Source organism: Gopherus evgoodei, chromosome 11, assembly GCF_007399415.2.
Source record: "Gopherus evgoodei ecotype Sinaloan lineage chromosome 11, rGopEvg1_v1.p, whole genome shotgun sequence".
NCBI classification, from domain to species: domain Eukaryota; kingdom Metazoa; phylum Chordata; order Testudines; family Testudinidae; genus Gopherus; species Gopherus evgoodei.
In genome coordinates, this window is record NC_044332.1 from 65,327,416 (window position 1) to 65,352,089 (window position 24,674).

Below are 24,674 nucleotides of genomic sequence, written 5' to 3' on the forward strand. Positions count from 1 at the left end.
GCCAAGTGTACACAGGCTAGTTTTTAACTAGACGTGGTAAAAATTGTGAGTTTGATCACTTTTTCTTGACCCACAAATAATTTTGCCCATTCTGCATGAACAGGAAGTCCCCTCCTCTGCCCCAGCATTGCCTCTTCTTCTGCTTCCCTGGGGCTCCTTGGAAAACTCTCTGTGGGTCCTGGAATCTGCACAGTGTCAAGGGATGGGACAACGTGAGAGTAGGGCAGGATTAAGGGGGTTTACAGCCTTTTCCCACTGGCCCTGCGGAGCCCAAGCTTAACATTACTCAATTTTCTGATTCCTTTCCCCCCCACCACACAACCCACCTGAAGAGAATAAGGAGACTTTGGTGATGGTCACCACCTGGAGAAGTTCTACTGGGGATATGTTGCCAGAGAATGGAGATGGGAGGAGCCTGTAATGGAAGTCTGGAGTGGCCATGGATTGAAGTATAGCACATCACACACACGGGCTTGACTTCCTTTGGATCCTCAGTCTTTATGAACTTGGCATATGACCTGTTCTTCAGGGAGGGGGGAGAGAAGGGAGTGTCCCTTCCCCACACCCTAAAAAAAAAATTGAGAAGAAATCCAGTGAAGATTTGTTCTTCCCTAGCTCCCTGCCATTTACCTTAAATTATCTGTGTCCTTTTTTCAACAAGATGATTATCCAGCACAAGATTACTTTAGCGATGCTATTTTAAGGAGAGCTACATTTATTTCTGTGTGAAACAGGCTCAATAGTAAGCCATAAATGATTCTAATAAGACATGTTTTAACAGTTCTAGCAGCTATTGACTGAATCCACATAGATACCTAGTAGTTTGATCCCAGAATAAAAAAAACTTACCCAGATCTAAAAGCCATTTTAGTCTATAAAACTGAAAAGAGGATATGATTTTAAATTTGTGGGAAGTGCAAGAAGGAGTCCAATTACCATTCCAAATTAACTGAGCATTTCAGAGCTACTCAGAAGCAGGCAAACTGCAAATAGATATTTTATTATTTTATTATATTTTACAAAATTGTATACAATTTTACAATCTAGTATTTATTTATTGTGGTAGTGCCTCCAAGACCCAGTCATGAATCAGGACTCCACTGTGCTAGGTGCTGTACAGCTACAGAGTAAAAAAATGTTCCCTGCCCCAGAGTTCACAGTCTAAATCTAAATACAAGACAAAAGACAACATGTGACTAGAACAGGCAGATGGAGGAGCACAAGGAAACAATGAGACAACATTTATTACCATGATAGGCAGTGATCTGAGTAATATCTATATTATTGATAATGTGAACCTCAAAATATTTGAAGGTGCAGGATACCATCTGACCTACCTTCCTCTCCTCCTTCAGACATTTCATCCACCACCACCACCAATCCTATTTATCACCCTCTCTTTGGTTGTTCCCCTTTTGTCAGCAGCAGTCTTTAGAGACATGAGAGATCCTAATGGTTCTTTCTTAGCTGTCCCCTAGCATGAGTGTACACATTTGAATATTAGATCTATTACTAGAACATTATTACAAAGTTCATTTAAACTGGATTTTTAACTACCCAATAAGAAAGAATGCCAGCTGTGGTTTCTTGTGATGTATACATGTTCATGTTACAAGTTTCACATGGTCTTACGTTCTGGAATCTTAGGGCTAGTTTACATCTCGAGGGGTGTGGATTGTAAAGCAGTCTAAGGTGTTGTGCTCTAACTGCCCCATGTAGATCCTGCTGGCAGGCTCTTAACAGGGCTATGTTAATGCAAACTAGCTACCTTTTAGAGCACGCTGTCATGGTTTGCATAGGGTAGCTAAAACTCATAGACTCATAGACTCTAGGACTGGAAGGGACCTCGAGAGGTCAGCGAGTCCAGTCCCCTGCCCTCATGGCAGGACCAAATACTGTCTAGAACATCCCTAATAGATATTTATCTAACCTACTCTTAAATATCTCCAGAGATGGAGATTCCACAACTTCCCTAGGCAATCTATTCCAGTGTTTAACTACCCTGACAGTTAGGAATTTTTTCCTAATGTCCAACCTAAATCTCCCTTGCTACAGTTTAAGCCCATTGCTTCTTGTTCTATCATTGGAGGCTAAGGTGAACAAGTTTTCTCCCTCCTCCTGATGACACCCTTTTAGATACCTGAAAACTGCTGTCATGTCCCCTCTCAGTCTTCTCTTTTCCAAACTAAACAAACCCAATTGTTTCAGCCTTCCTTCGTAGGTCATGTTCTCAAGACCTTTAATCATTCTCATTGCTCTTCTCTGGACCCTCTCCAATTTCTCCACATCTTTCTTGAAATGCGGTGCCCAGAACTGGACACAATACTCCAGTTGAAGCCTAACCAGCGCAGAGTAAAGCGGAAGAATGACTTCTCGTGTCTTGTTTACTACACACCTGTTAATGCATCCCAGAATCACGTTTGCTTTTTTTGCAACAGTATCACACTGTTGACTCATATTAAGCTTGTGGTCCACTATGACCCCTAGATCTCTTTCTGCCATACTCCTTCCTAGACAGTCTCTTCCCATTCTGTATGTGTGAAACTGAATGTTCCTTCCTAAGTGGAGCACTTTGCATTTATCTTTATTGAACTTCATCCTGTTTATCTCAGACCATTTCTCCAATTTGTCCATTTTGAATTTTGAGCCTGTCCTCCAAAGCAGTTGCAATCCCTCCCAGTTTGGTATCGTCTGCAAACTTAATAAGCGTACTTTCTATGCCAACATCTAAATCGTTGATGAAGATATTGAACAGAGCCGGTCCCAGAACAGACCCCTGCGGAACCCCACTTGTTATACCTTTCCAGCAGGATTGGGAGCCATTAACAACTACTCTCTGAGTACGGTTATCCAGCCAGTTATGCACCCACCTTATAGTAGCCCCATCTAAATTGTACTTTCCTAGTTTATCTATAAGAATATCATGCGAGACTGTATCAAATGCCTTACTAAAGTCTAGGTGTATCACATCCACCGCTTCTCCCTTATCCACAAGGCTTGTTATCCTATCAAGGAATGCTATCAGATTAGTTTGACATGATTTGTTCTTTACAAATCCATGCTGGCTATTCCCTCTCACCTTACCACCTTCCAAGTGTTTGCAGATGATTTCTTTAATTACTTGCTCCATTATCTTCCCTGGCACAGAAGTTAAACTAACTGGTCTGTAGTTTCCTGGGTTGTTTTTATTTCCCTTTTTATAGATGGGCACTATATTTGCCCTTTTCCAGTCTTCTGGAATCTCCCCCGTCTCCCATGATTTCCCAAAGATAATAGCTAGAGGCTCAGATACCTCCTCTATTAACTCCTTGAGTATTCTAGGATGCATTTCATCAGGCCCTGGTGACTTGCAGGCATCTAACTTTTCTAAGTGATTTTTTACTTGCTCTTTTTTTATTTTATTTTCTAAACCTACCCTCTTCCCGTAAGCATTCACTATATTAGACATTCCTTCAGACTTCTCAGTGAAGACCAAAACAAAGAAGTCATTAAGCATCTCTGCCATTTCCAAGTCTCCCGTTACTGTTTCCCCCTCCTCACTGAGCAGTGGGCCTACCCTGTCCTTGGTCTTCCTCTTGGTTCTAATGTATTGATTAAAAGTCTTCTTGTTTCCCTTTATTCCCATAGCTAGTTTGAGCTCATTTTGTGCCTTTGCCTTTCTAATCTTGCCTCTGCATTCCTGTGTTATTTGCCTATATTCGTCCTTTGTAATCTGACCTAGCTTCCATTTTTTATATGACGCCTTTTTATTTTGTACGTCACGCAAGATCTCATGGTTAAGCCAAGGTGGTCTTTTGCCACATTTTCTATCTTTCCTAACCATCGGAATAGCTTGCTTTTGGGCCCTTAATAGTGTCCCTTTGAAAAACTCATCACATTAGAGTGCTCTACAAATCACAGCCCTCTAAAGTGCTTTGCTGTGTAGACAAGCCCTAAGTCCTAAACACCACAGGGTATATTCTGCCTTTGAACATGCATAATTCTGATAAAATGTTAATGGGAGTTCCATCTACATACAGAACTCACAAAATACTTTCCCAATTAGTGTCATGTGACTGGTCAATTTTTTTGCATTGTGGTATCTGTCTTCAATGAATAGTAGCATGATAGATAGTATGTTATCAGTACTTTGGGTTTGAGCTTCAAGTGTGTAGCTGATGTGACTGAGCAATTCATGGAAGATAGTGAGACAGAATTTTATTATGTTCAGTTGAAGATTGCTTTAAGGGTTTTCAGATTATGAAAAACATATTGAAATATATGTATTCCTTAAGTATATTTAGCTGTCAGTATTTCCAGTGTCTCTACATTACATGCTAAAATTTCTATTTTCTTCTTTTTTCAAAGGCAGGTCAAACAAACCCAACGATAAAGCTGTTTGTAGTCAATCTATATGGACCAACACATACACTGGAACTCATGCCACCTGACAGCTTTAAATCAAGGTATATAATTTAATTGTTTTGTGAAACTCATGACTACCTCTGAGACCATCTCTTCCTTTATACACCAACACAAAAGCTCAATACAACTGGAAAACCCTTGATCTTTGTCCCCAGGGCTGATCATGATGATGGGGACAGTATAAGAACCTGAATAGAATTCTTAGTGGAAGTCCCAAGGATCTAGAATGTTCACCTTTCTGAGATCCGTCAGAGCCCAATTTCATTTTTGATTTAGTTATTTATTGCACTAGGTATTTATCACCAGGGAGCTAAGATTCTAGACAAATGGTAGAGGGCAGAGAGTTATGAACAGAGATTTTGCTTGAGGTCAATGTAGAACTGAATTATGCCATTTGTTTGCCCTGTTCCCACTTGCGGGCAAAGTTGGTTTCAGTTTCTGTGATGCGCCCGGAAAATACAACAATGGGTGCATTACCAATAAATAAATAAATAAATACATTTCAATACACTTTTTTAAAATGTAAAATGATATATTAGGAACTCTTCAAATCATTAGACATTAGTTTATTCCTGCAGCCTGTCAGATCCAAGCAGATCACATAAACTAAGCTGTGATCCTGTCAGATCACACAGGCGAGGCTGTGTTGGATTTTGTCAATGCTTGGTAGAGAGATCTCTGGGTATAAGTAAGTGCTTCAGGAATAGTGAGATGATTTACCAGGTGTGACTCCTCTTTCTTTTGAGTCAGTACGAAGTAGTGACAGCATGGTGCTGCCAGGATTGCCCTGCTGAAGTTACTGTCTTTTGCATGAGGCATAAAGCTGAGCTCCTGAACCCCCATGCTTATTAAAGATCTTTTGGAACTTTCTTTAAGGATCGGAGAGTTTTAATTACAGTCTTCTAGCCAAATTCCAATTTATGTCATTATGTTCTGTTAGTCTAAATTCCCATTGCAGCTTCATTGGCTATGATATTCCACTTCACTTCCTGCCCTAAATTGTTAGTCGATGTTATTTAGTGCTATTGGACAGAGTTGACTGCATTCTAGAGGTAAGGGAGGCACTCACTGTGTATTATCACCTTGCCCTTCATCACAGAACAGTCTGAGGCTTATTTAAATATTATTAAAATAGTTTGAGATCTCCAGCTGAAAGGTGGTAAATGAGATAAAGAATTATGTTATCACTAGTCCAAAAAACCAGAGAATTCACTTTGTTGTTTGTGTAGTTCCTGAAAAGCCTTAACAGTTTTACAGTTTTTAACGGTTCTTCAAAATGGCCATGGCATTAACACTATGGGACTGAATTATCACAGTTTCATATTAGTATAACTTCATTGACATTAATAGAATTATACCAGAGTCCTATGGTAATAATTCAGTGGTGAATCAGGTCCTGTTTGTTGTGCATGCTGTCATGAATACTTACTGTTTTGATAAAAGGAATGATTTTGAATGGACTGTGCTTGCTGAAAATAGATTCTCTCCCTGAAAATGGAGCCTTTTATGAGAGACTTGAACACATCCCGAATGTTTGCTAACTGTTCACTGGTGAAAGCAATACGCCCTTCTAAAAGAGCTTAAAAAAACCCAATAAACAAAAAACTGGAGGACAAACTCTTAAATGAAATGGATTAAAATAGTTCTTTATATCTTATAAAGCCAGTGAAAGTATCAATTATATACAACAGAGAAATCTTCAAGAAAAGAAAAGAGAAGCACATAAATTTACCGGTTTTGCTCTAGGTTTTGCAAATTCATTCTTGCTCCTTAAGTTATCTGTTTCTCTCAGAGTAAAACAAAATTGAATTAATTGCATGATATTGACATTGTTCAGTCTTTCTTTCCATCCTGAGCTTTAAGGCTAGCAACAACTGAATTCACAGATTGTGCTGTGTGGTCCTACAAGGACTCTCTTCCCAGAGCTTGAGTCTTTGGTGTGAAGTTCACTGTAGATTTACTAAGACTAATGTTAACATTCTCTGTTTTCTTTGGGATACATTCAGTTAAAAAAAAAATCCATTCTGCTGTTGCATCATGGAAACCAGAGCAAGGCTGTGAAAGCCTGGAAAAATCAATTTTAATTTTACCTATTCAAGCATAATGCCCTAGTTATCGAAAATAGATAGTTTACATAGGTATGAGTCAAGCATCATTTGAAAGTTGTGATCTGTAACTGCATTCAGGTAATCTGAATGTTTGTCAATCTAAGTCATACGTGCACATAAAACATGTACAAACATGAGAGAAGCCAAGAGTTGGGCAGGCCTTTTCTAAGGCAGAAGGGTTCTTTAATGATTCTGACTCTTTAGTACAGGAGTAGGCAACCTATGGCACACAAGCTGATTTTCAGTGGCACTCACACTGCCCTGGTCCTGGCCACCAGTTTAGGTGTTTAAATTTAAATTCAATTTTAAATGATGCTTCTTAAACATTTTAAAAACCTTATTTACTTTACATGCAACAATAGTTTAGTTATATATTACAGACTTATAGAATGAGACCTTCTAAAAACATTACAATGTGTTACTTTCACGTGAAACCTTAAGTCAGAGTGACTAAATGAAGACTCAGCACACCACTTCTGAAAGGTTGCCGACCCCTGCTAGTACTAGCTTGTTTCAGCAATCAGTGTTTTGCAGTCCCATTTGTAATAAGATCAGCAAGGTGTTTCTCAAAAAAAAGGGTCATGGGAGCCTTTAAAAATTCTCTAGAGTTCGGTTCATCTTTAGGGATTTCCTCTTGCTTCTAATGTATTTGTAGAATTTTTTTCTTGTTACCCTTTATGTATCCAGCTAGTTTGATCTCATTTTGTGCCTTGGCCTTTCTAATTTTGTCTCTACATACTTGTGTTGTTTGTTTCTATTCATCCTTTGTAATTTGACCTAGCTTGACTTGTCCAAAGTCACTCAGGAAGTCTGTGGGAGATCCATCAATCTGTATCTCCTGAGTCCCTGTCTTTTTTTCTTAAACAAAAGACCAGCCTCCTTTCAATATAGCATACAGCAGGACCCAATTGTAATGAGTTTGGTTACCTTGCAGAATTCATTTATGGTTGCACAGTATTAACTTTTGCACCAGTGTTCATAAGTGCAAAAATTTCCTATTAGTATTCATAAATGCATATAGTACCTCTTTCTAATACACAGCAGTATAAATAATTTAAAAAACACAATAAATATTTTAGGAAGTCATTCATAGGACAAGAATCTAGTGTTTACCTTTCTTAGCAGATAATCTGCCAGCAAACTAAAAGAGCAACATGGCATAGCTTGTTCATGCTAGCACACGAGATACTTATTCAACCAAATCCACAAGTATTCATACAGTCACCATACAGTAGGGTATGCCATCGTTCCATTGCCACAAGTGTTAAATAACAGAAACTTCCTGCTACTCTAATCGGTAGATATGTTTCACAACCTATCCATTGACTCTAAATTAGACTACAATGACTTCATTAAAGCAAGTTGTCTGAATTTGCAAATTTGGATTTTTTCTTGGATGAATTCCCATTTTAAAGCTCAAAACATTTTTTTCAAACGATTCTAATTCAAATCTAAGTATCCACTCTTCAGGTGAATTTAGATTGTGAATTTAACTATGCTTTCAATGTAATTCAATGCAAATCCCTTTTCTTTGTTCAGATTACTGTCTCTGTTGACTTTGCCAAGCACTTAGCATGGCAGGCAATAAGAAAATGCACATATCGTCTCATTCACTAAGTTCCCCAAACACACAGGTGAGATAGGAGGATCATACATTCTTAAATGATAATTAATGTGTTAGCAAATTATTATGCTATGAACATAACATAGTGTCTCAATTTAGACCACCAAATTAAAGGAAAAAATTGTAAGAAAATATTTTTGCTCTTTCAACTGAATGTATCTCAAAGAAGGACGGGTTGTGTGTGTGTGTGTGTGTGTGTGTGTGTGTGTGTGTGTGTGTGTGTGTGTGTGTGTGACATATATACATATATGCAAGTCCTGCCTATGCTGCCCAACACTACCAATTATAAGACCCTGTTTTCAGCTGCTCATAACTTTGTCAAACTTTAACCATTCATTCTGCAAGTTTACATGGCAGGTGTCTGCCCTAGATTGATATATTAATTTTCAGCCAAAATGGCTGAGCCGTTTTAGAGAACGAGGCTAGGGAAAATACATTGTGTCCCCCAAATTAAAAAATTCAGGTGAATTTTTCTTTCAACATCTCTTGTGCCCCCATGCTTTGGAGCAGGAACTTGACATGTGCTGGGAGGGAGGTGGCCTTTGTGTCAGAAATGTGCCTTGCAGTGTCCCCATGAAATCTGAGCAAATTTAGCCAGTTTATAAACCTCTAGAAATTACAGTTTGCACATGCTCTGTAGAGTCTTCTTCAATTTTAGCAGCTAAAGACTGTGAAGATTCCATACTTACCAAGCATTCTCAAGCCTCTCTCTCCGTTCCTAATGTTAACCAGACTGTGTATGCACCATTCCCACACAGTGACTTAGTATGCCCATTCCCCCACAGCTCCTTCATGTGTAATTAATCATAGGTTCACATGATATTTGTTGGAAGGTTACATTATGGTTTGGTTTAAACTACTGGTTTGATGTGGTTTGATATTAAATATTCAAAATGCAAATACTAACCCCCTAGTCACTAGTTTCAGTCAGCATATCAGATCACACTCTGGAAGAACATCCCTATCACCTGGAGTCAAGTGGAAAAACAGGGAAAGATAGTCCCAGGCAATGTGTGCCGATTTTGTTATTCTACCACATGCCATAAACATGGGGTCAAATTCAGACCTGGGGCATCTGCATTGCTTTCCTGGGCCCATTATCTTTTGTGTGAAGCATCAAACCTTTCCTACGTGCCGCCAGCTGGCCATCCGTGATGTAGTGAGATATCTTTAGACTCTATAATAAATATCTGCTGTTAACAAGTAAAGAAGCTTCCATCAAAACTACAGTAAAAATGAATTAAGTGCAAGCTAACACCCTCAGTTTAAAGTGGGACTGAATTTCTAGACATATTGTCTAAGTGCAATGTTGAGCATTTCTTAGCTGGACTGTAGAAGCTGCTAGCTGTCATAAGCAGTGAATTGAAGCAAGCGTACCAAGTTTCTTTATGATGACATGCTGCAACAGGCCTTCTTAGTAACATCTTTAGTCTGACAGCATAACAGGGTTTCAGTAGAAGGTAGGTAGATATTCTGTGCCATTAAAATCTGTGTGTTGGACTCCTTTGCTGAGCCAAACATGTCTGGGGATGGACAGTTTGTCTGGTATTACAAGTTATTTGCTACAGTGAAAGTCGACTAACAGTGATACAGCGTCTGATTTCTCTTCATTCAGTCCCTGCATATAATACTTGCAGTGTATCACTGGCATTTTAAAATGATCCCACAAACCTTGCAAAGCAATGGTGGGTGATTTTTGGTTTGTGAGGGAGGGATTGAGTGTTTGTGCAAAAGTTTGTTTCTCTTAGTATGATGTCTGCTATATGTCCAGGAGAGAGAAGCATCTGGCATAGCAAAGAAATACTGCAGTCTGCAGACTATTTTTAAAAACAAGTGCATTAATTAACACCTGGTTAGTCTAGGGAAGTTCAGGTACAACATCCATTTTCTGAGTACATTCTCCTTTTACTTATTTGCTTCTAACACTAAACAGACAAACAAGAATGCAGGTAAATTTATTCTCCTTTTAGTCTGACCGTGACTCAATGGCACAGTCCTGATTAGTTTCCAATACCTAACTTTCAGTGCTCTGCTCTAAGCACAAGTCTCTTCTCTTTCATAAAAGACCTTACTCACTTGCACAAAGTTCAGCACATGTTTTTGTGGTTTGCTGAATCAGCATCAAAATGGACAGTATATATTTTTGGAAAACTTAAATATGGCAGTCATCTGACATATTTAAAATCTGTATTTTATACACTTTAAATCTTCATTGAATAATTTATTGCATATAGTCATGTGGGACAAAGGCTGTTGAAGGTGCATATGGCTCACAGCTACTTAAAAGATTGCAAGATAACTGCTAAAGGAGCAGAAACTTCCCAGGCAAGCAGCATGCCATAACCACTATTCCTAGTGGTAGCATCCATGACCCAATATATTTGTCATTTTGGTATCCAGTTCCATCCCTCAATACTGATGTTTTCACAGGGAGCAACTCAGTTCAGGCTTTGTTTTCCAGATTTGGTTTACTTACTATTATAATTTAAAACATTACACAACTTTATATGACCACTATATTTTAAAACTTATGTTTACCTCAGAGAATACTACATCACTATGGTACAGTGGGTAAGCAATACCAAGACTGTGGTGAGATGGTTAAACAGACCACAGAACATTTCCATTCTTACGGTTTGTGAGACCACGACTGGGGCTTGTAGCAAGGTAAGTCAGATTTCCTTGTTTCTTTCTTTCACAGATTGTATACCTGATATTTATCCTTATGACCAGAAAAAGGTGCTTGGAGTTTAGTCTTCAGAATGCCTTTTGATGCCATAATTGCTAACCAAATATAATTAGATAACATGGAGATAAATGAAATAATAGAATTCCAGATTTTACGATGAAATGATTTCATGCAATCAGTAAAATTGAGAGACCTAATTTTCCGAGTTCCTATGCTTTGTTCATTATTTAACTTCAGCTGATCATCACCTCTGAAAATCAGGCATTTTACAGCTAGCTAATGCAGAGGCAAGATGTATCCCTTCGGGTACTCTCAGCTGTCCAGTCACTGTTCTTTCTTCCAACATAGTTCCATTCCAGACCTTAGTATCTATAAAGGTTTGCATGGATTTAATGGAAAGATGCAGCATAGTCCCCGGAGGCTCATCGTACATGAACAATGTATTTTATGATTAAGATAACACTGTGTTTTTTATTGAAATTGACATTTCTGGGAAGACCGAGGAGAATTCTTGGGCTTCAAAGGAAATCACATATGGTGACTGTCATGGAGTCATAAGAGTGTGTGAAGGGGAGCTTAAGTTCTGAACATTTAGTGGAGAAGAGAATTTTTGTTTCCAAATTTCCTGCAGGTAGAAGCCATGATAACACAGCTCTAAAAAGGGGCCGGTCTCATCAAAAGGAATGTTTATTTTAATGCTTTTGCTGCTAATTCTGACAGCAGCCTCTGTGTGGTGATAGAATGTGGCAGCATTTCAAAATAGAAGTTTTTTCACAAAGGTTCAGGACAACTCATGGTTCCTCATTTTCCTCTCACACAAACATGCCTTCACACCTGGCGGGTCCTACTTGAATTGAAGACCATGATAACAATCTCCTTGAGTTCTATTAAAACAGGACTGGAAACTGGGTGTTCATACCTTTCTATTTCCAAAGACATGTGCACCCATAACCCATCCCTCTTTATACTTTTTTTATACGTCTGGGTGCCTTCAGAAATATTTGTGAATGTACACCTTCATATGGACCACAAAAAGTGACAGGTAAAGGAGAGTGGAGGCTGTTGCTAGGGTGTGATTGGATTGTGTACAAGAAAAAGAAAAGAACATTGTATAACACCTTTACACTAACTGCTCTGGAGCATGTCTCAGATATATTTATTTCATTGTTGTCATAACTGGGAATCTCAAACATATAAACACTGCTGTCATGGCCCTGGGTAGCTGTGTCCAGTCCTCAAGTGCACTCCTTTCAATACCCACCTCTCCCCTTTTCCCGGGGTGAAACTCAACGATCCAACCACTCACTGAATGGTTTCCAGCTAGGATCATGTGGATCGTAATAAAATGCAGTGACACAGAAACACCTTCTTCAAACAAAGTAGGATTTATTTGCCAAAAGGTTCACAGCATTGAGAGAAGTGGATTTAAAACAACAAAGAGACCCATACATATACTGTCTGTCTTACCCTTAGCATTCACCACAACCTTGTGTAGACTGTCTTATTCTTGGTGCCCCTTGTTCTCTTTGGGGGACAAGTTACAGCCTGCTTGATGCAGACATTTACTCTCAGTCAATCTGTGTCAGCCTTCAGAAGCTGACAACTTCCTCCCATCCCCTTCCTGAGGCCAGCATGTTTAAGGTTTAGGATTCCCTTGTATGCTAGGCTTAGCCTTGGGAAGAGTAAAGCAGTCTAGCCTGGATAGAGGCTTAGATAGCTATGATAACACCTTATCTTTGCCATTGTTTTGTTTCCCCTTGGTTTCCTTCTTTCAAACTCATTTTGATCTACCTCCATTTCAAGTAACCCACATAGACAAACACAGAGGTATGCACAATACTCATAAAAAATAACATGGATATTTCCCACTTTGTCACAGCTCCCATTAGACCGAGGGAAAGTTTAGCCATTGACTTCAGTGACAGTGAGACAAGACTCATGGCTTTCTAAGTGAACTGAAAAATCCTCAGTGCAAGAATGTTTTACAGCATATATTACCATGTCAGTGCTAATGCATATGCAACTTCTATAAATATCTCAAGAGCTTATCAGTATTCATTTGCAATTCCAAAAAGATTTATATCAAAAGAAATGATCAAATTATGATAACCATTTGAATTTCAGTTGATTGGACCACTCTTCTAGAGGGTAGATCCTCAGCTGGTATCAATTGTCATAATTTCAGTGCTGCTAAGACAATTCATAGCAGCTGCAGATCTATCCCATATTATTTTACTGGTAGATATATGAGTACCTGGTTGTATGGCATGGTGTAAAGGCAATGGCCTTATATGAAGCATGATATTGTAGATACTAAGATTTTGATGTATTCATTAAACTATGACCCATGAAACTAAACTAAAGTAAACTATGACCCATGAAAAGCATGTTCAGATGAAAACAAATGATAGAAATCTGGTGCTGGCTGTTTAGCCAATGTTGCTGAAGGTCCTACAAATTTCCAGTTGTCAGATGATGCCTAGAGTTAAAAACCAAATATTACTGTCTGTTCAAAGCTTTTTGATAACTAATAAAAAAGGATTTTAAAAGATCTTATGTCCCTAGTTATCCTGGAAATTCAGAAAGACAGCTGAATTTATAATTAAATTATCATCTGTTGTAACCTTTTAAGTATTTGTACATTTTTGGGATAATGTCAATGGAAAGACTAGAACAGAGATTCTCAAACTGTGGGTTGGGACCCCAATGTGAGTCATAATACCATTTTAATGGGGTTGCCAGGACTGGTGTTGGACTTGCAGGGGCCTGGGTCTGAAGCCAAAGCCCGAGGGCTTCATCCTGGGTGGTAGGCTCAGCTTTGGCTTCAGCCCTGGACAGCGGGGCTCAGGTTGTAGGCCCCCAACTCAGGACTGAAGCCCTTGGGTGTTGGCTTTGGCCCCTATGTCTGAGGCAGCTGGGCTCGGGTGGGCTCAGGCTTCAGTTCTCCCTCCTGGGGTCTTGTAGTAAATTTTGTTGTCAAAAGGGGGTCATGGTGTAATGAAGTTTGAGAACTGCTGGGTTAGAGCTCTGTAACACAGGACACAAACATTAAATATAAAGAGTCATTTTGATTAATGTAAGGCTTTTTTTGGTCTGTATATATTTCATAAAGATAACTCTTCTCTTTTAGAAATATGAGATTACATCAGAAGTGTGGCTTTCTAAACAGGTATTGTATGAATGATGTCTGAAATGTGTAATGCATAGCTGCTTCTATTGTTACTTTTATCTCATTATTTTATTTTATTTAACGAAATGTAAAATGACATTTTTGTTAAAATTAAAATATTCACTTTTCAGGACCCCAACATTAATATAACATATGATCATCAGAAAAATTACTGTAAAAATACAACGCAGCATATGTGTTCTTGCACAGCAAATCTGACTTGTGTGTGCATTGATCTGCTGACTTTTCAGAGAAAAATGTTTTTACTCCTTTTTTCCTCCTGTTCAAAACTGATGCAAAAGAGTAGAAGGGAAAGAGGTCATATAGGGCTCCAGAGGAATGCTTGAAAATAATATAAAAAGTTCACGCACATGAATTGTTTGTAGAACCAAAATGTCAGCAAATGGTTCCACTTTCACAGATTCAAAAAGAAAATCCAACCGTTTGCAAAAATGGATGAAACATACTTATTTAAAACACATTTCAGGTTCCATCTTGTAAAGTGTATGTAAGAAAAAATTATCAAAAATTATAATTTTATGGTAGGCAGTGTCTCTTTAACATTTCTATATGATGTTGGATTAGGAGATGCATAACAAGCAAAGTTACTTACATAGTTGAACAGTCAGCGATAGGGCACTGATTCATCAAAGCACTTACATGTGTGTGTGTCCATCCAAATTCAGAAACAGTGGCTTAATTCCTGTTAAAGCCAAGTTTGCTTTGCTAAATTGATGCAGTAGACAACATTTGTCACCATTATCAATAAAACTTGTTTTTTTCATTATACATACGCCAATAAAGGAAACTCTCTAGTATTTCCAACACTGGCGAAAGAGGACCATACCAAAAATCACATGAGAGAGAGTCAGTTTTGTGAGATTTTCAGCCCAAATATTTGGGCAAAATTGTTTTGAAAAAGCATCTAAATTTATAACTGCTGAATTGAACCTTATCTCAGAACCCTTTGAGGTTTAGCCATTCTAGTTCCACTATTTTTACCGCAGTATGTAGACATGATTATGCTGAAAGTCAAAGGACACCTCTTTAATCTTCATGTAAGCAATGACAATCCACAGATTTAGATATCCAAGCTGATTATTTAATGGAGAGTTTAACACACAGTTTGAGACAACTGAAACAATTTTATATTTATAGAATGAGGAGCCAGTTTTCTCCAAAGATGGAAGTAAGTTCTTTATGATAGTCCCAGTGAAACAAGGTGGCCGGGGTGAATTCCACCACATAGCCATGCTTATTGTCCAGGTAAGTTTTTGCTTCAGTTCATATTTTTTGGGAGTGGTTATATAATTCCCCAGGCATATTGGTAAGGGGTGTCCCTGGTGATGTCTTACACAAACGAAAGACTGCCCTCAGTAAACACTTGAGAGCCTCCACATATGTATAATGGGAATGGCCTTTTCTCTGTCATGACCACATCTCTTCTGCAAGACACATTTGTAGCACCATGTAGTCAGGAAGGTGGATGAACACTCTCTCCATAGTAGGCTGGTGCAAAAGATGCTCAATAGATCTGTCATCAGCAGGCACTCACACAGCACCGGTCGTCATTCTCTCTTCCTGTCTCCAGAACTAGTCAGAGACATTGTTTGCTTTCTAAATCCTCTATAGCAAGTTAATGCTCTGTATTTATGCAAGAAGTTCAATATGAATATGGAAATCAAGGAAATCTTCAGAAATGCCAATTTTACTTTATATATTTATTTTATTTTTTTTAAATGTCAGTCCAGAACTCTGGGTGCACACACAAAATTTAATTGATAAAAACATACATGGGAACCAATGTCCAAATCTGCAACCCTCCAAAATTCAGCCAAACTAGGGCCTGGTCTACACTACACGTTTAAACCAATTTTAGCAGCGTTAAACCAATTTAACGCTGTACCCATCCACACTACGAGGCCCTTTATATCGATATAAAGGGCTCTTTAAATCGGTTTCTGTATTCCTCCCCGACGAGAGGAATAGCGCTAAAATCGGTATTACCATATCGGATTAGGGTTAGTGTGGCCGCAAATCGACGGTATTGGCCTCCGGGCGGTATCCCACAGTGCACCACTGTGACCACTCTGGACAGCAATCTCAGCTCAGATGCAGTGGCCAGGTAAACAGGAAAAGCCCCACGAAATTTTGATTTTCATTTCCTGTTTGCCCAGCCTGGAGCTCTGATCAGCACGGGTGGCAATGCAGTCCCAAATCCAAAAAGAGCTCCAGCATGGACCATAGGGGAGATACTGGATCTGACCACTGTATAGGGAGACAAATCTGTTCTATCAGAGCTCCGTTACAGAAAACAAAATGCCAAAGCGTTTGAAAAAAAATCTCCAGGCTACACAGTGCTGTGTGACAAGCGTAACGGGAAGCCAGAGACTCAAACGGACACTTATGGAGAGAGGGAGGGGGTACTGAGGACTCCAGCTATCCCACAGTCCACAGCAGTCTCCGAAAAGTATTTGCATTCTTGGCTGAGCTCCCAATGCCTGTATGTTCAAACATATTGTCCGGCGTGGTTCAGGGAATAGCTAGTCAATTTACTCCCTCCCCCCACACATGAAAGAAAAGGGAAAGAAATCGTTTCTTGACTTCTTTCAATGTCACCCTATGTCTACTGAATGCTGCAGGTAGACGCGATGCTGCAGCAGTGAAGAGCAGTATCTGCTCCTCTCCCCTCTGTGGTGGCAGACGGTGCAGTAGGACTGGTAACCGTCCTTCTTATCAACCCGTGAGTGCTCCTGGCTGGCTTCAAGTGAGGCTGGCCGGGGGCACCTGGGTGAAAATAGGAATGATTCCCAGTAGATGATACAGAACGGCTGGTAACCATCTTCATCATAGCAACTGGGGTCTGAGCTTCAATCAGCCCCCTCCCTTTCATGTGAAAAGAAGAGATTCTGTACTGCCTGGACTATCATAGCAGTGGGATGCTGGGCTCCTCTCCCCCACACTGCTTAATGTCCTGCCTGGACTATCATAGCAACGGGAGGCTGCCTCCCCCTCATTTTATCTCACTAAAAACTCAGTGTTTCTTATTCCTGCATTCTTTATTACTTCATCACACAAATGGGGGGGACACTGCCACGGTAGCCCAGGAAGGTTGGGGGAGGAGGGAAGCAACGGGTGGGGTTATTGCAGGGGCACCCCCCGTGAATGGCATGCAGCTCATCATTTCTGCGGGATCTGACATGGAGCGGCTGTGCTCTCTGATACACTGCTTCTCTAGTACATTTGCCCCATATTCTAGGCAGGACTGACTCTATTTTTAGAAACCATAAAGGAGGGATTGACTCGGAGAGTCATTCCCAGTTTTGCTTTTGCGCCCCCGGCCGATCTCAGCCAAGGGCACCCATGATAGCAGCAGACAGCACAGAAGGACAGATAACTGTCATCTCATTGCCAAATTACACTGGCAGCAGACGGTACAGAACAACTGGTAACCATTTCTGCTGTCATGCAAAAGCAAATGAATGCTGCTGTGTAGCGCTGGAGTATCGCCTCTGTCCGCGGCATCCAGTACACATACGGTGACTGTAAAAAAATAAGCTGAACGGGCTCCATGGTTGCCGTGCTATGGCATCTGCCAGGGCAATCCAGGGAAAAAGGGCACGAAATGATTTTCTGCCATTGCTTTCCCGAAGAAAGGAATGACTGACGACATTTACCCAGAACCACCCGCAACAATGATTTTTGCCCCATCAGCCATTAGGCTCTCAACCCAGAATTCTAAGGGGCTGGGGAGACTGCGGGAACTATGGGATAGCTATGGAATAGCTACCCACAGTGCAACTCTCTGGAAATGGACGCTAGCCTCGGACCATGGACGCACACCGCCGAATTAATGTGCTTAGCGTGGCCGCGTGCACTCAGCTTTATACAATCTGTTTTATAAAACTGGTTTATGTAAAATCCTAGAATTCTGCCCCTTCCAAGTGCTACATTTTCCAATGACTTTGACTTCTTCGCGTTATCCCTCCTGCCAGGGAAGAGCCGGGACAAAGGATGAGCTTTGCAGTGTGACCAGAAGTTCCAGTGGATTTGGACTGTGGTGAACTAATATAGAAATTACAACCCAGATCCTCTAATGGATTTTGGCTCCTAATTTCAATTGAAATCAATAGGAGTGAGGCACCAAAAACCCTTGGAGAATCTGACCCGAAGTTCTAGAGCTGAGAATTCCTCCAGCTCTCACTTAAATCAGGGGGCTGTTAATTCAGGTAGCTCAGCTGATCTCAACAGGACACAAGGAGAGAGGTGCACATATCGGAGACAATTTATGCTGGGATTTTCAAAGGGGCCTTAGGGAATTAAAATAGCAGCCATTCCATGATACCAGTGCTCCTTGGCATCACACCCTTATGATAATGTTCATGTTGATCTCAGTATAAATCATGTTGTTCACAATCCAGTGTGAAAAAAAGAAAGAGCAGTTGCACCTTAATCTATCACTTGGGCTTGTCTATACTGGCACTTTACAGCACTGCAACTTTCTGCTCAGGAGTGTGAAAAAACACCCCCTTGAGCGCTGCAAGTTTCAGTGCTGTAAAGTGCCAGTGTAGACAGTGCACCAGTGACAGGGAGGTGCTGATAGCTATTCCCCTTATGGAGGTGGTTTATTTTCCCTGATAGAGGTGGCTGTGCCATGACTACACAAGCCACATGCGCTTTAACTTTGCCAGTGAAGATGTGCCCTAAGATTTTAGAATGGGAAACATAAGTGTATGTGTCAAACTTCCATCTTTCAATAAATCAGTGATGTGCATGAAAATCAGAGAATATTACACTAATATAACAAGCGAGGAAGTCCCATTTAGACATCGTTCCCATTATATGGTGCTGTGTAGCATTCAAAAATATTTGAAATAATAGCAAAGTGGAGGAAAATGTCTTGTGAAGTCATACTAAATGTTAGTGCCAATAAAAAGTTTGGAGGGAACTTGTAAACTGTTTCATTAGACCTGACCAAAGTTTTGGGGAAAATTAGGCCCCAATTCAATAAAGCATATAAGCACATGTTTAAATCCATTCCTCTTCGGCAAAGAACTGAAGCACATGCTTAACTTTAACTTTGACTTCAGTGGGAGTTACACATGTCCTTAAAGGTAAGCATGTGATTAAATGCTGCTTAGCAGTCCATCCCTATTCAGCAGAATAAGGAGATAGGGGAATATAGAACTGCAAAGTGGCAAAGACCTTTGACTGTTTGGGCCAAATTCACCACGAGTATGAATAGGTATAACTCTGACTTCAGTGGAATTGTACTACCTTACACTAGTGATGAATTTGTTTTTTTAGTGTATAGCTGCTCCCTGGAGTTAGTTTTTATCTACATGTATACGAGGAAACCAGACATTCCATCTACTGACCATTATTCATCAGTAAGCAACACTCTGTATGGTAATGGGGCTGATATGGGGCAATAAAGGATAGGAAATGTGTTTATATGCTGTGCTTTGCACACTGTATTAATTTGATTGTCCATTTCTAAAGCAAACATGGATACATAAAAATTATATTAACCATTTCACATAAAGGCTTTTGTCATATCAAATATTTGTCACACTTTGCGAGAGTCACAGAAGCATAACAGTTGCCTCAGCAGAATTTTAAATAAGTGGTTGGTACTCAGCATCATGAAAACCAAAATCCACCATGAACACTTGCAGTAAACAATGGAATGTTATGTGTAATTGCCCACTTAAGATCTTTCATTGGTAATGTTAAGCAGAAGTAAGCATTGTAGACACAGAAGAAGTTAAGCAGTTTTATTGCCCCCAGCACAAAAGTCTAATAACACAGAATTAAACTTTAATGATCAATGCACTTCTGTTTCAATTAATCATTGGGGTTTGATTATCCAAATGAAGCTAAGTTAGTGAAATGTGATGGTTTCGCTTAGAACATCTTAAATCAACCTTATTAATGCTAAGTTTTAGAAAAGATGCTACACAAAATGTCAATTACATAACCAAATCAGGTTATCAAAGGCATCCAATTTAATCTCTCTGGGGCACTGTTTTAAAAAGCGTTAAAGCCTGTCAATTTATTTACTTGTTGAACATGAAGTGCTCAATCTATGTTATGTTCCCAAATACCTTTAGTAATTTATATCATATTGAAAATAAATTTATTAAAAAACTGGACTGAACCAGGAGTGATATGTCTATTGGAAATTCTTATTTAGTTTTTTCCCCAAAAAATATACAAATATACAGTGGTTCATATTTTCTACCATAGTATGAGAATTTAAAAATAATTTAAATGGTTTGGGACAAAAATTGCCAGCAAGCATAATAAATTATGCATTACAGCTGTAACCTGGAAAAGTAGCCATATTGTTTAATACTTATCAGCAATATAAACCACATCTTATTTTGGAATCTGTGATTTCAGAACTTAAAAATTCCCTTCAGTGCTGCCACGGATGGAACTTTGTTATAAATGAAAAGTCCTCTAGCCTCTACCATCTAAACAGACAGGAAACACTCACTCACTCATATCAGTAGTTCTAGATGCCCCAACTAATATCAGTATCCCATTTTAATGAAATATTTCTTAATATAGATAAGTACAGCACCTAGCACTGTGTGACCCTGACCTCAGATGAGTCATCTCGGAATTACTGTAATACTTTACACTCTCTGTACAATTCTTTCCCAAGCAGTCATTTTTTATTTTCTCAATAGTCAAGACACTGTAATTCTAATGGCTGGAAGTTTAGGGTCTGATAGTTTAAATGGCAAGTAACACAGGTGGACTAGGGACCACATTCTACTCTGCCTTAACTCCTACCAGGCTAGCAACAAAGGGAATTAAAACACCTATCTGCCTACCTCACTGGATGGTTTGTACAGCATTTTGAATACATAGGGTCAGGCTAAGCCTCTTTGTGCCACTCCAGCAAGTAAAGGACAAGCAAACCTTCAAGAAACACAGGTGATATTTATTTATGTTTAGCTCCTTGCAGCTTTGGGGTCAAATCCTCAGCTGCTGTGAATTGCTGCACTAAGGATCTAGCTTTAACCTTTTGCACCTGTATTCTCGTTTCTAGAAGAGAAACACTTATTTGTTAGTTTAAAGGGTTTTTTTTTTTAATATAATGAAAATTTCAGCATGTATTGCGATAGCCTCTAGCTGAAATCAAACTTGCGCCAAAATTAAAGATATGCCAACCTAGATAAAATATAGAACCTCTATTGTTGATATTGTGTATGAGTAATTGAAAAAGTATTGCAATGGAAACTGACATGATTTTACTACCTTTGGAAAAGTTAATATATTGAGGGAGAAAGGATCCTTACTGTCAATGCCTTTTAGTGCATGTGGGTTTTGTGATTTAAGTGAGTTATGTTATACATTAAAAGATTAAAAAGCTGTAAATGAGTAATGATGTGTGCTGACAATCAGGTTAAGTAAAGAAAAACATAAGTAGTAAGATGAAAGTCAATACTTACCATTTCTCTGCAGGCTAAAACTGAACAAATCAGTGTGAGACACCTGACATCAGGAAACTGGGAAGTTATCAAAATCCTGGCGTATGATGAAAATACTCAAAAGATGTGAGTATTAGTGTTCTTTGTCTGCAAAGCAAAATAATAAATTATAATCATAGTACAAAGAGCAGTTTCATACATTTGATCTGCCAAGGTAATGCAAGTATCTTTTCTGAATAACTAATGGAGATATGCTATGCCATCTACTGACTCACTCTGTTGATTAAATAAAAGGAATTAAACTACAGCATGGAGATAATAGCCTTTCCAACCCTCCTGCCCTGCCCTCCAGAATCCAAGGGAAAAAAACCTGGCAATATTATTAGACTTGATAAAACTCAGAGGTTTGAGTTCACAGGGGTTTTATACCTTTTCTTTGGTTTCAATGTGTGGGCATTCCAACCTTCCAAGCTTCACTTTGATGTTCTTTGTTCAAACAGATACAAAAACTGAAATCAGAAAATAGAGGGGAACTCAGCCAAAATCACTGAGTTTCAACCAATTTATTAATAAAACCTAGTCAAAACAAAACCAGGGACTACATTAAGATTCCTAAATAAGGAAGGACGTGCACTGACTGAATGGCAGTGCCTGGAGACAGAATGGGCCTGATACAAAACACATTGAAGTCAATGCAATGAGTTTAGCTGACTACTATGGGCTTTGGAACAGGCCTTATTATATAAATCTGTATAAAGCAGAAATAAATAGAATGTGCTTGATTCTGATCTCCACTGAAGTCATAAGAGTTTCAGCAGCAGTGATGGAGCCTGTGTGAGATTAGAATCAGTACCCTTGCCCCCAAGGTTACTGGGGGATGCAGTTAAGGACAGATCCAGCTATGGCTTTTGAAAAGAAAAGCTCTCTTTAGATGCCACACAGAGGCAGCCATAATGCACTCCCAAGAGTTCAGTATTGTTTTGATATGAAAACATATATCAGCCCAGGTATGTAAAGCTGTCTGCACATTTGTAATTTGAGCTGGTTGAATAATGGATGTTTGGGGAATTTGGAAAACCAAAAAATACTTTGGGTCAAACTGAAAACATATTTTGAAATGTTCAGTGATGCAAAAAGATCAAGGGGAAACATTTTGTTTCACTTGAATTGAAATGCATCGTTTTGATTTCCAGCATTTTTTGAACCTTTTAAATTATTTTTTCAAATAATATTAAAGGAAATTTTGAAACAAAAAGTCATTTTGAACTGAAAAATTGAAATTTTTGACATTTTCAAAAAAAAAATTTTTTAGCTGAAACAATTCAGCAGAAGCAACATGACTTTTTGAAACATTTCACACAAAAAAAGTGCAAAAAATTTCACCCAGCTCTGTTGCATAATGAGCTTTGCATGGGTTTGGGTTTCATGCTGAAAGTTCTTCCTAACAGTACATAGATCAGAGAGTTTTCAGAAGTGAGTTTAATTTTATTTGTCTTTCTTGGGCAGTTACTTTTTAAGCACTGAAGATTCCCCAAGAGGAAGACAGCTACATAGGTAAGTAAGGGAAATTTACAATAGCCCTCACACAAGTACTATAAACTAGAAAGAGATTCTGTGTGTCTGAGCAAAATGAGTTCAATGTAGGTGTAAAATGCTGTCAAGAACACTTAAATTTTTGTTAATATTTTTCCTGTATATTTATATTTCAAATTTCACCAAAAAATTGTATTCTGAAAAAATCTAACAATATTTTAAAATATTTAACCTTTATTTTCAAATAACCAGAGAGCTGGTTGAAATGTTTGCCATTTGAAAAATGCAATGAAATGTCAAGATTTCAGGTTTTGAGGAAAAACCGAGAAGGATGGGATTTTAAAAAAATAATCCCCCAAGAGTATTTCCCTTTCTTTTTGATGATCTTTACTACCAAATCTGAGTGATAAGGTTTCACACTCAGACTCAGACTCAGACTCAGACTCTAGGACTGGAAGGGACCTCGAGAGGTCATCGAGTCCAGTCCCCTGCCCTCATGGCAGGACCAAATACTGTCTAGACCATCCCTAATAGATATTTATCTAACCTACTCTTAAATATCTCCAGAGATGGAGATTCCACAACTTCCCTAGGCAATCTATTCCAGTGTTTAACTACCCTGACAGTTAGGAACTTTTTCCTAATGTCCAACCTGAATCTCCCTTGCTGCAGTTTAAGTCCATTGCTTCTTGTTCTATCATTGGAGGCTAAGATGAACAAGTTTTCTCCCTCCTCCTGATGACACCCTTTTAGATATCTGAAAACTGCTATCATGTCCCCTCTCAGTCTTCTCTTTTCCAAACTAAACAAACCCAATTGTTTCAGCCTTCCTTCATAGGTCATGTTCTCAAGACCTTTAATCATTCTTGTTGCTCTTCTCTGGACCCTCTCCAATTTTTCCACATCTTTCACTCACTTTGGCACAGAGATAAATGACTGCAGAAAGTGCACGGAGTGCGGAATCAGCCAGCTCATTATTAAAAAGAATTTACTTTATGCTCAAAAATTGCCAATCATATTTATGTGAATATAATATAAAATTAAAAATTAGGTGAACTCTAAATGCAATGGTGTAATACACATGTATTCTTCATACTGGTATACTGTATAGAAAGCTTTCTCAATGTGGCTAAAATTATATTTACAAAGCCTCCAATCCTTCAGTCTGAAATTTGTGGGCAGACTCCCTCACCCATGCAGAAGCCACCTTTCTAAAAGCTACAGTTCCCTAATTCTCATTATTTTTTTACTTTTATTCTCACTCAAGGGCACCTTTAATAATTAAGGTCTCAGTCCTGTAAGCTGTTTCTTGCAAGTTTAGAAGACCTTCCTCACAGAACAGCTTGCAGGGTTGTAGCTTGATGGAGCAACCAACAGCATGTCTTATTGGGTACAAAACAAGCAAAAACAAATTAGCAGGAGAAGAGTGGAGATCAGAATAAAAACTATTGTCTGTTGGGCCTTTGGCATCACTTAATGAGTTTGTTATGCTATCAAATAAAACGTTACTGATGTTTATAACTAATTTGGTTCTTAGTGTATCAACTGTTGGATTACTGAACCGCCAGTGTCTTTCATGCAACTTCATGAAAGATCGGTGCACATACTTCAATGCAAAGTTTAGTCCTATGAACAAGCATTTTTTACTGCATTGTAAAGGTAAGTCAAATATATTGTTCACAATAATAAATATTTAAAGTAG

At 38.9% G+C, this 24,674-nt stretch overlaps 1 protein-coding gene across 2 annotated transcripts in view; it reads left to right on the forward strand.

Moving 5' to 3' along the window:
- DPP10 (dipeptidyl peptidase like 10) overlaps positions 1-24,674 on the forward strand; it is an 863,493-nt gene that overhangs the window by 796,297 nt on the left and 42,522 nt on the right. For both annotated transcript variants that reach the window (XM_030580652.1, XM_030580651.1), the window contains exons 10-16: positions 4,348-4,445; positions 10,680-10,803; positions 13,956-13,994; positions 15,153-15,260; positions 21,474-21,565; positions 22,946-22,993; positions 24,510-24,631. In XM_030580652.1, the coding sequence (XP_030436512.1) occupies positions 4,348-4,445; positions 10,680-10,803; positions 13,956-13,994; positions 15,153-15,260; positions 21,474-21,565; positions 22,946-22,993; positions 24,510-24,631 (631 nt within the window). The remainder of the gene's footprint in view (positions 1-4,347; positions 4,446-10,679; positions 10,804-13,955; positions 13,995-15,152; positions 15,261-21,473; positions 21,566-22,945; positions 22,994-24,509; positions 24,632-24,674) is intronic.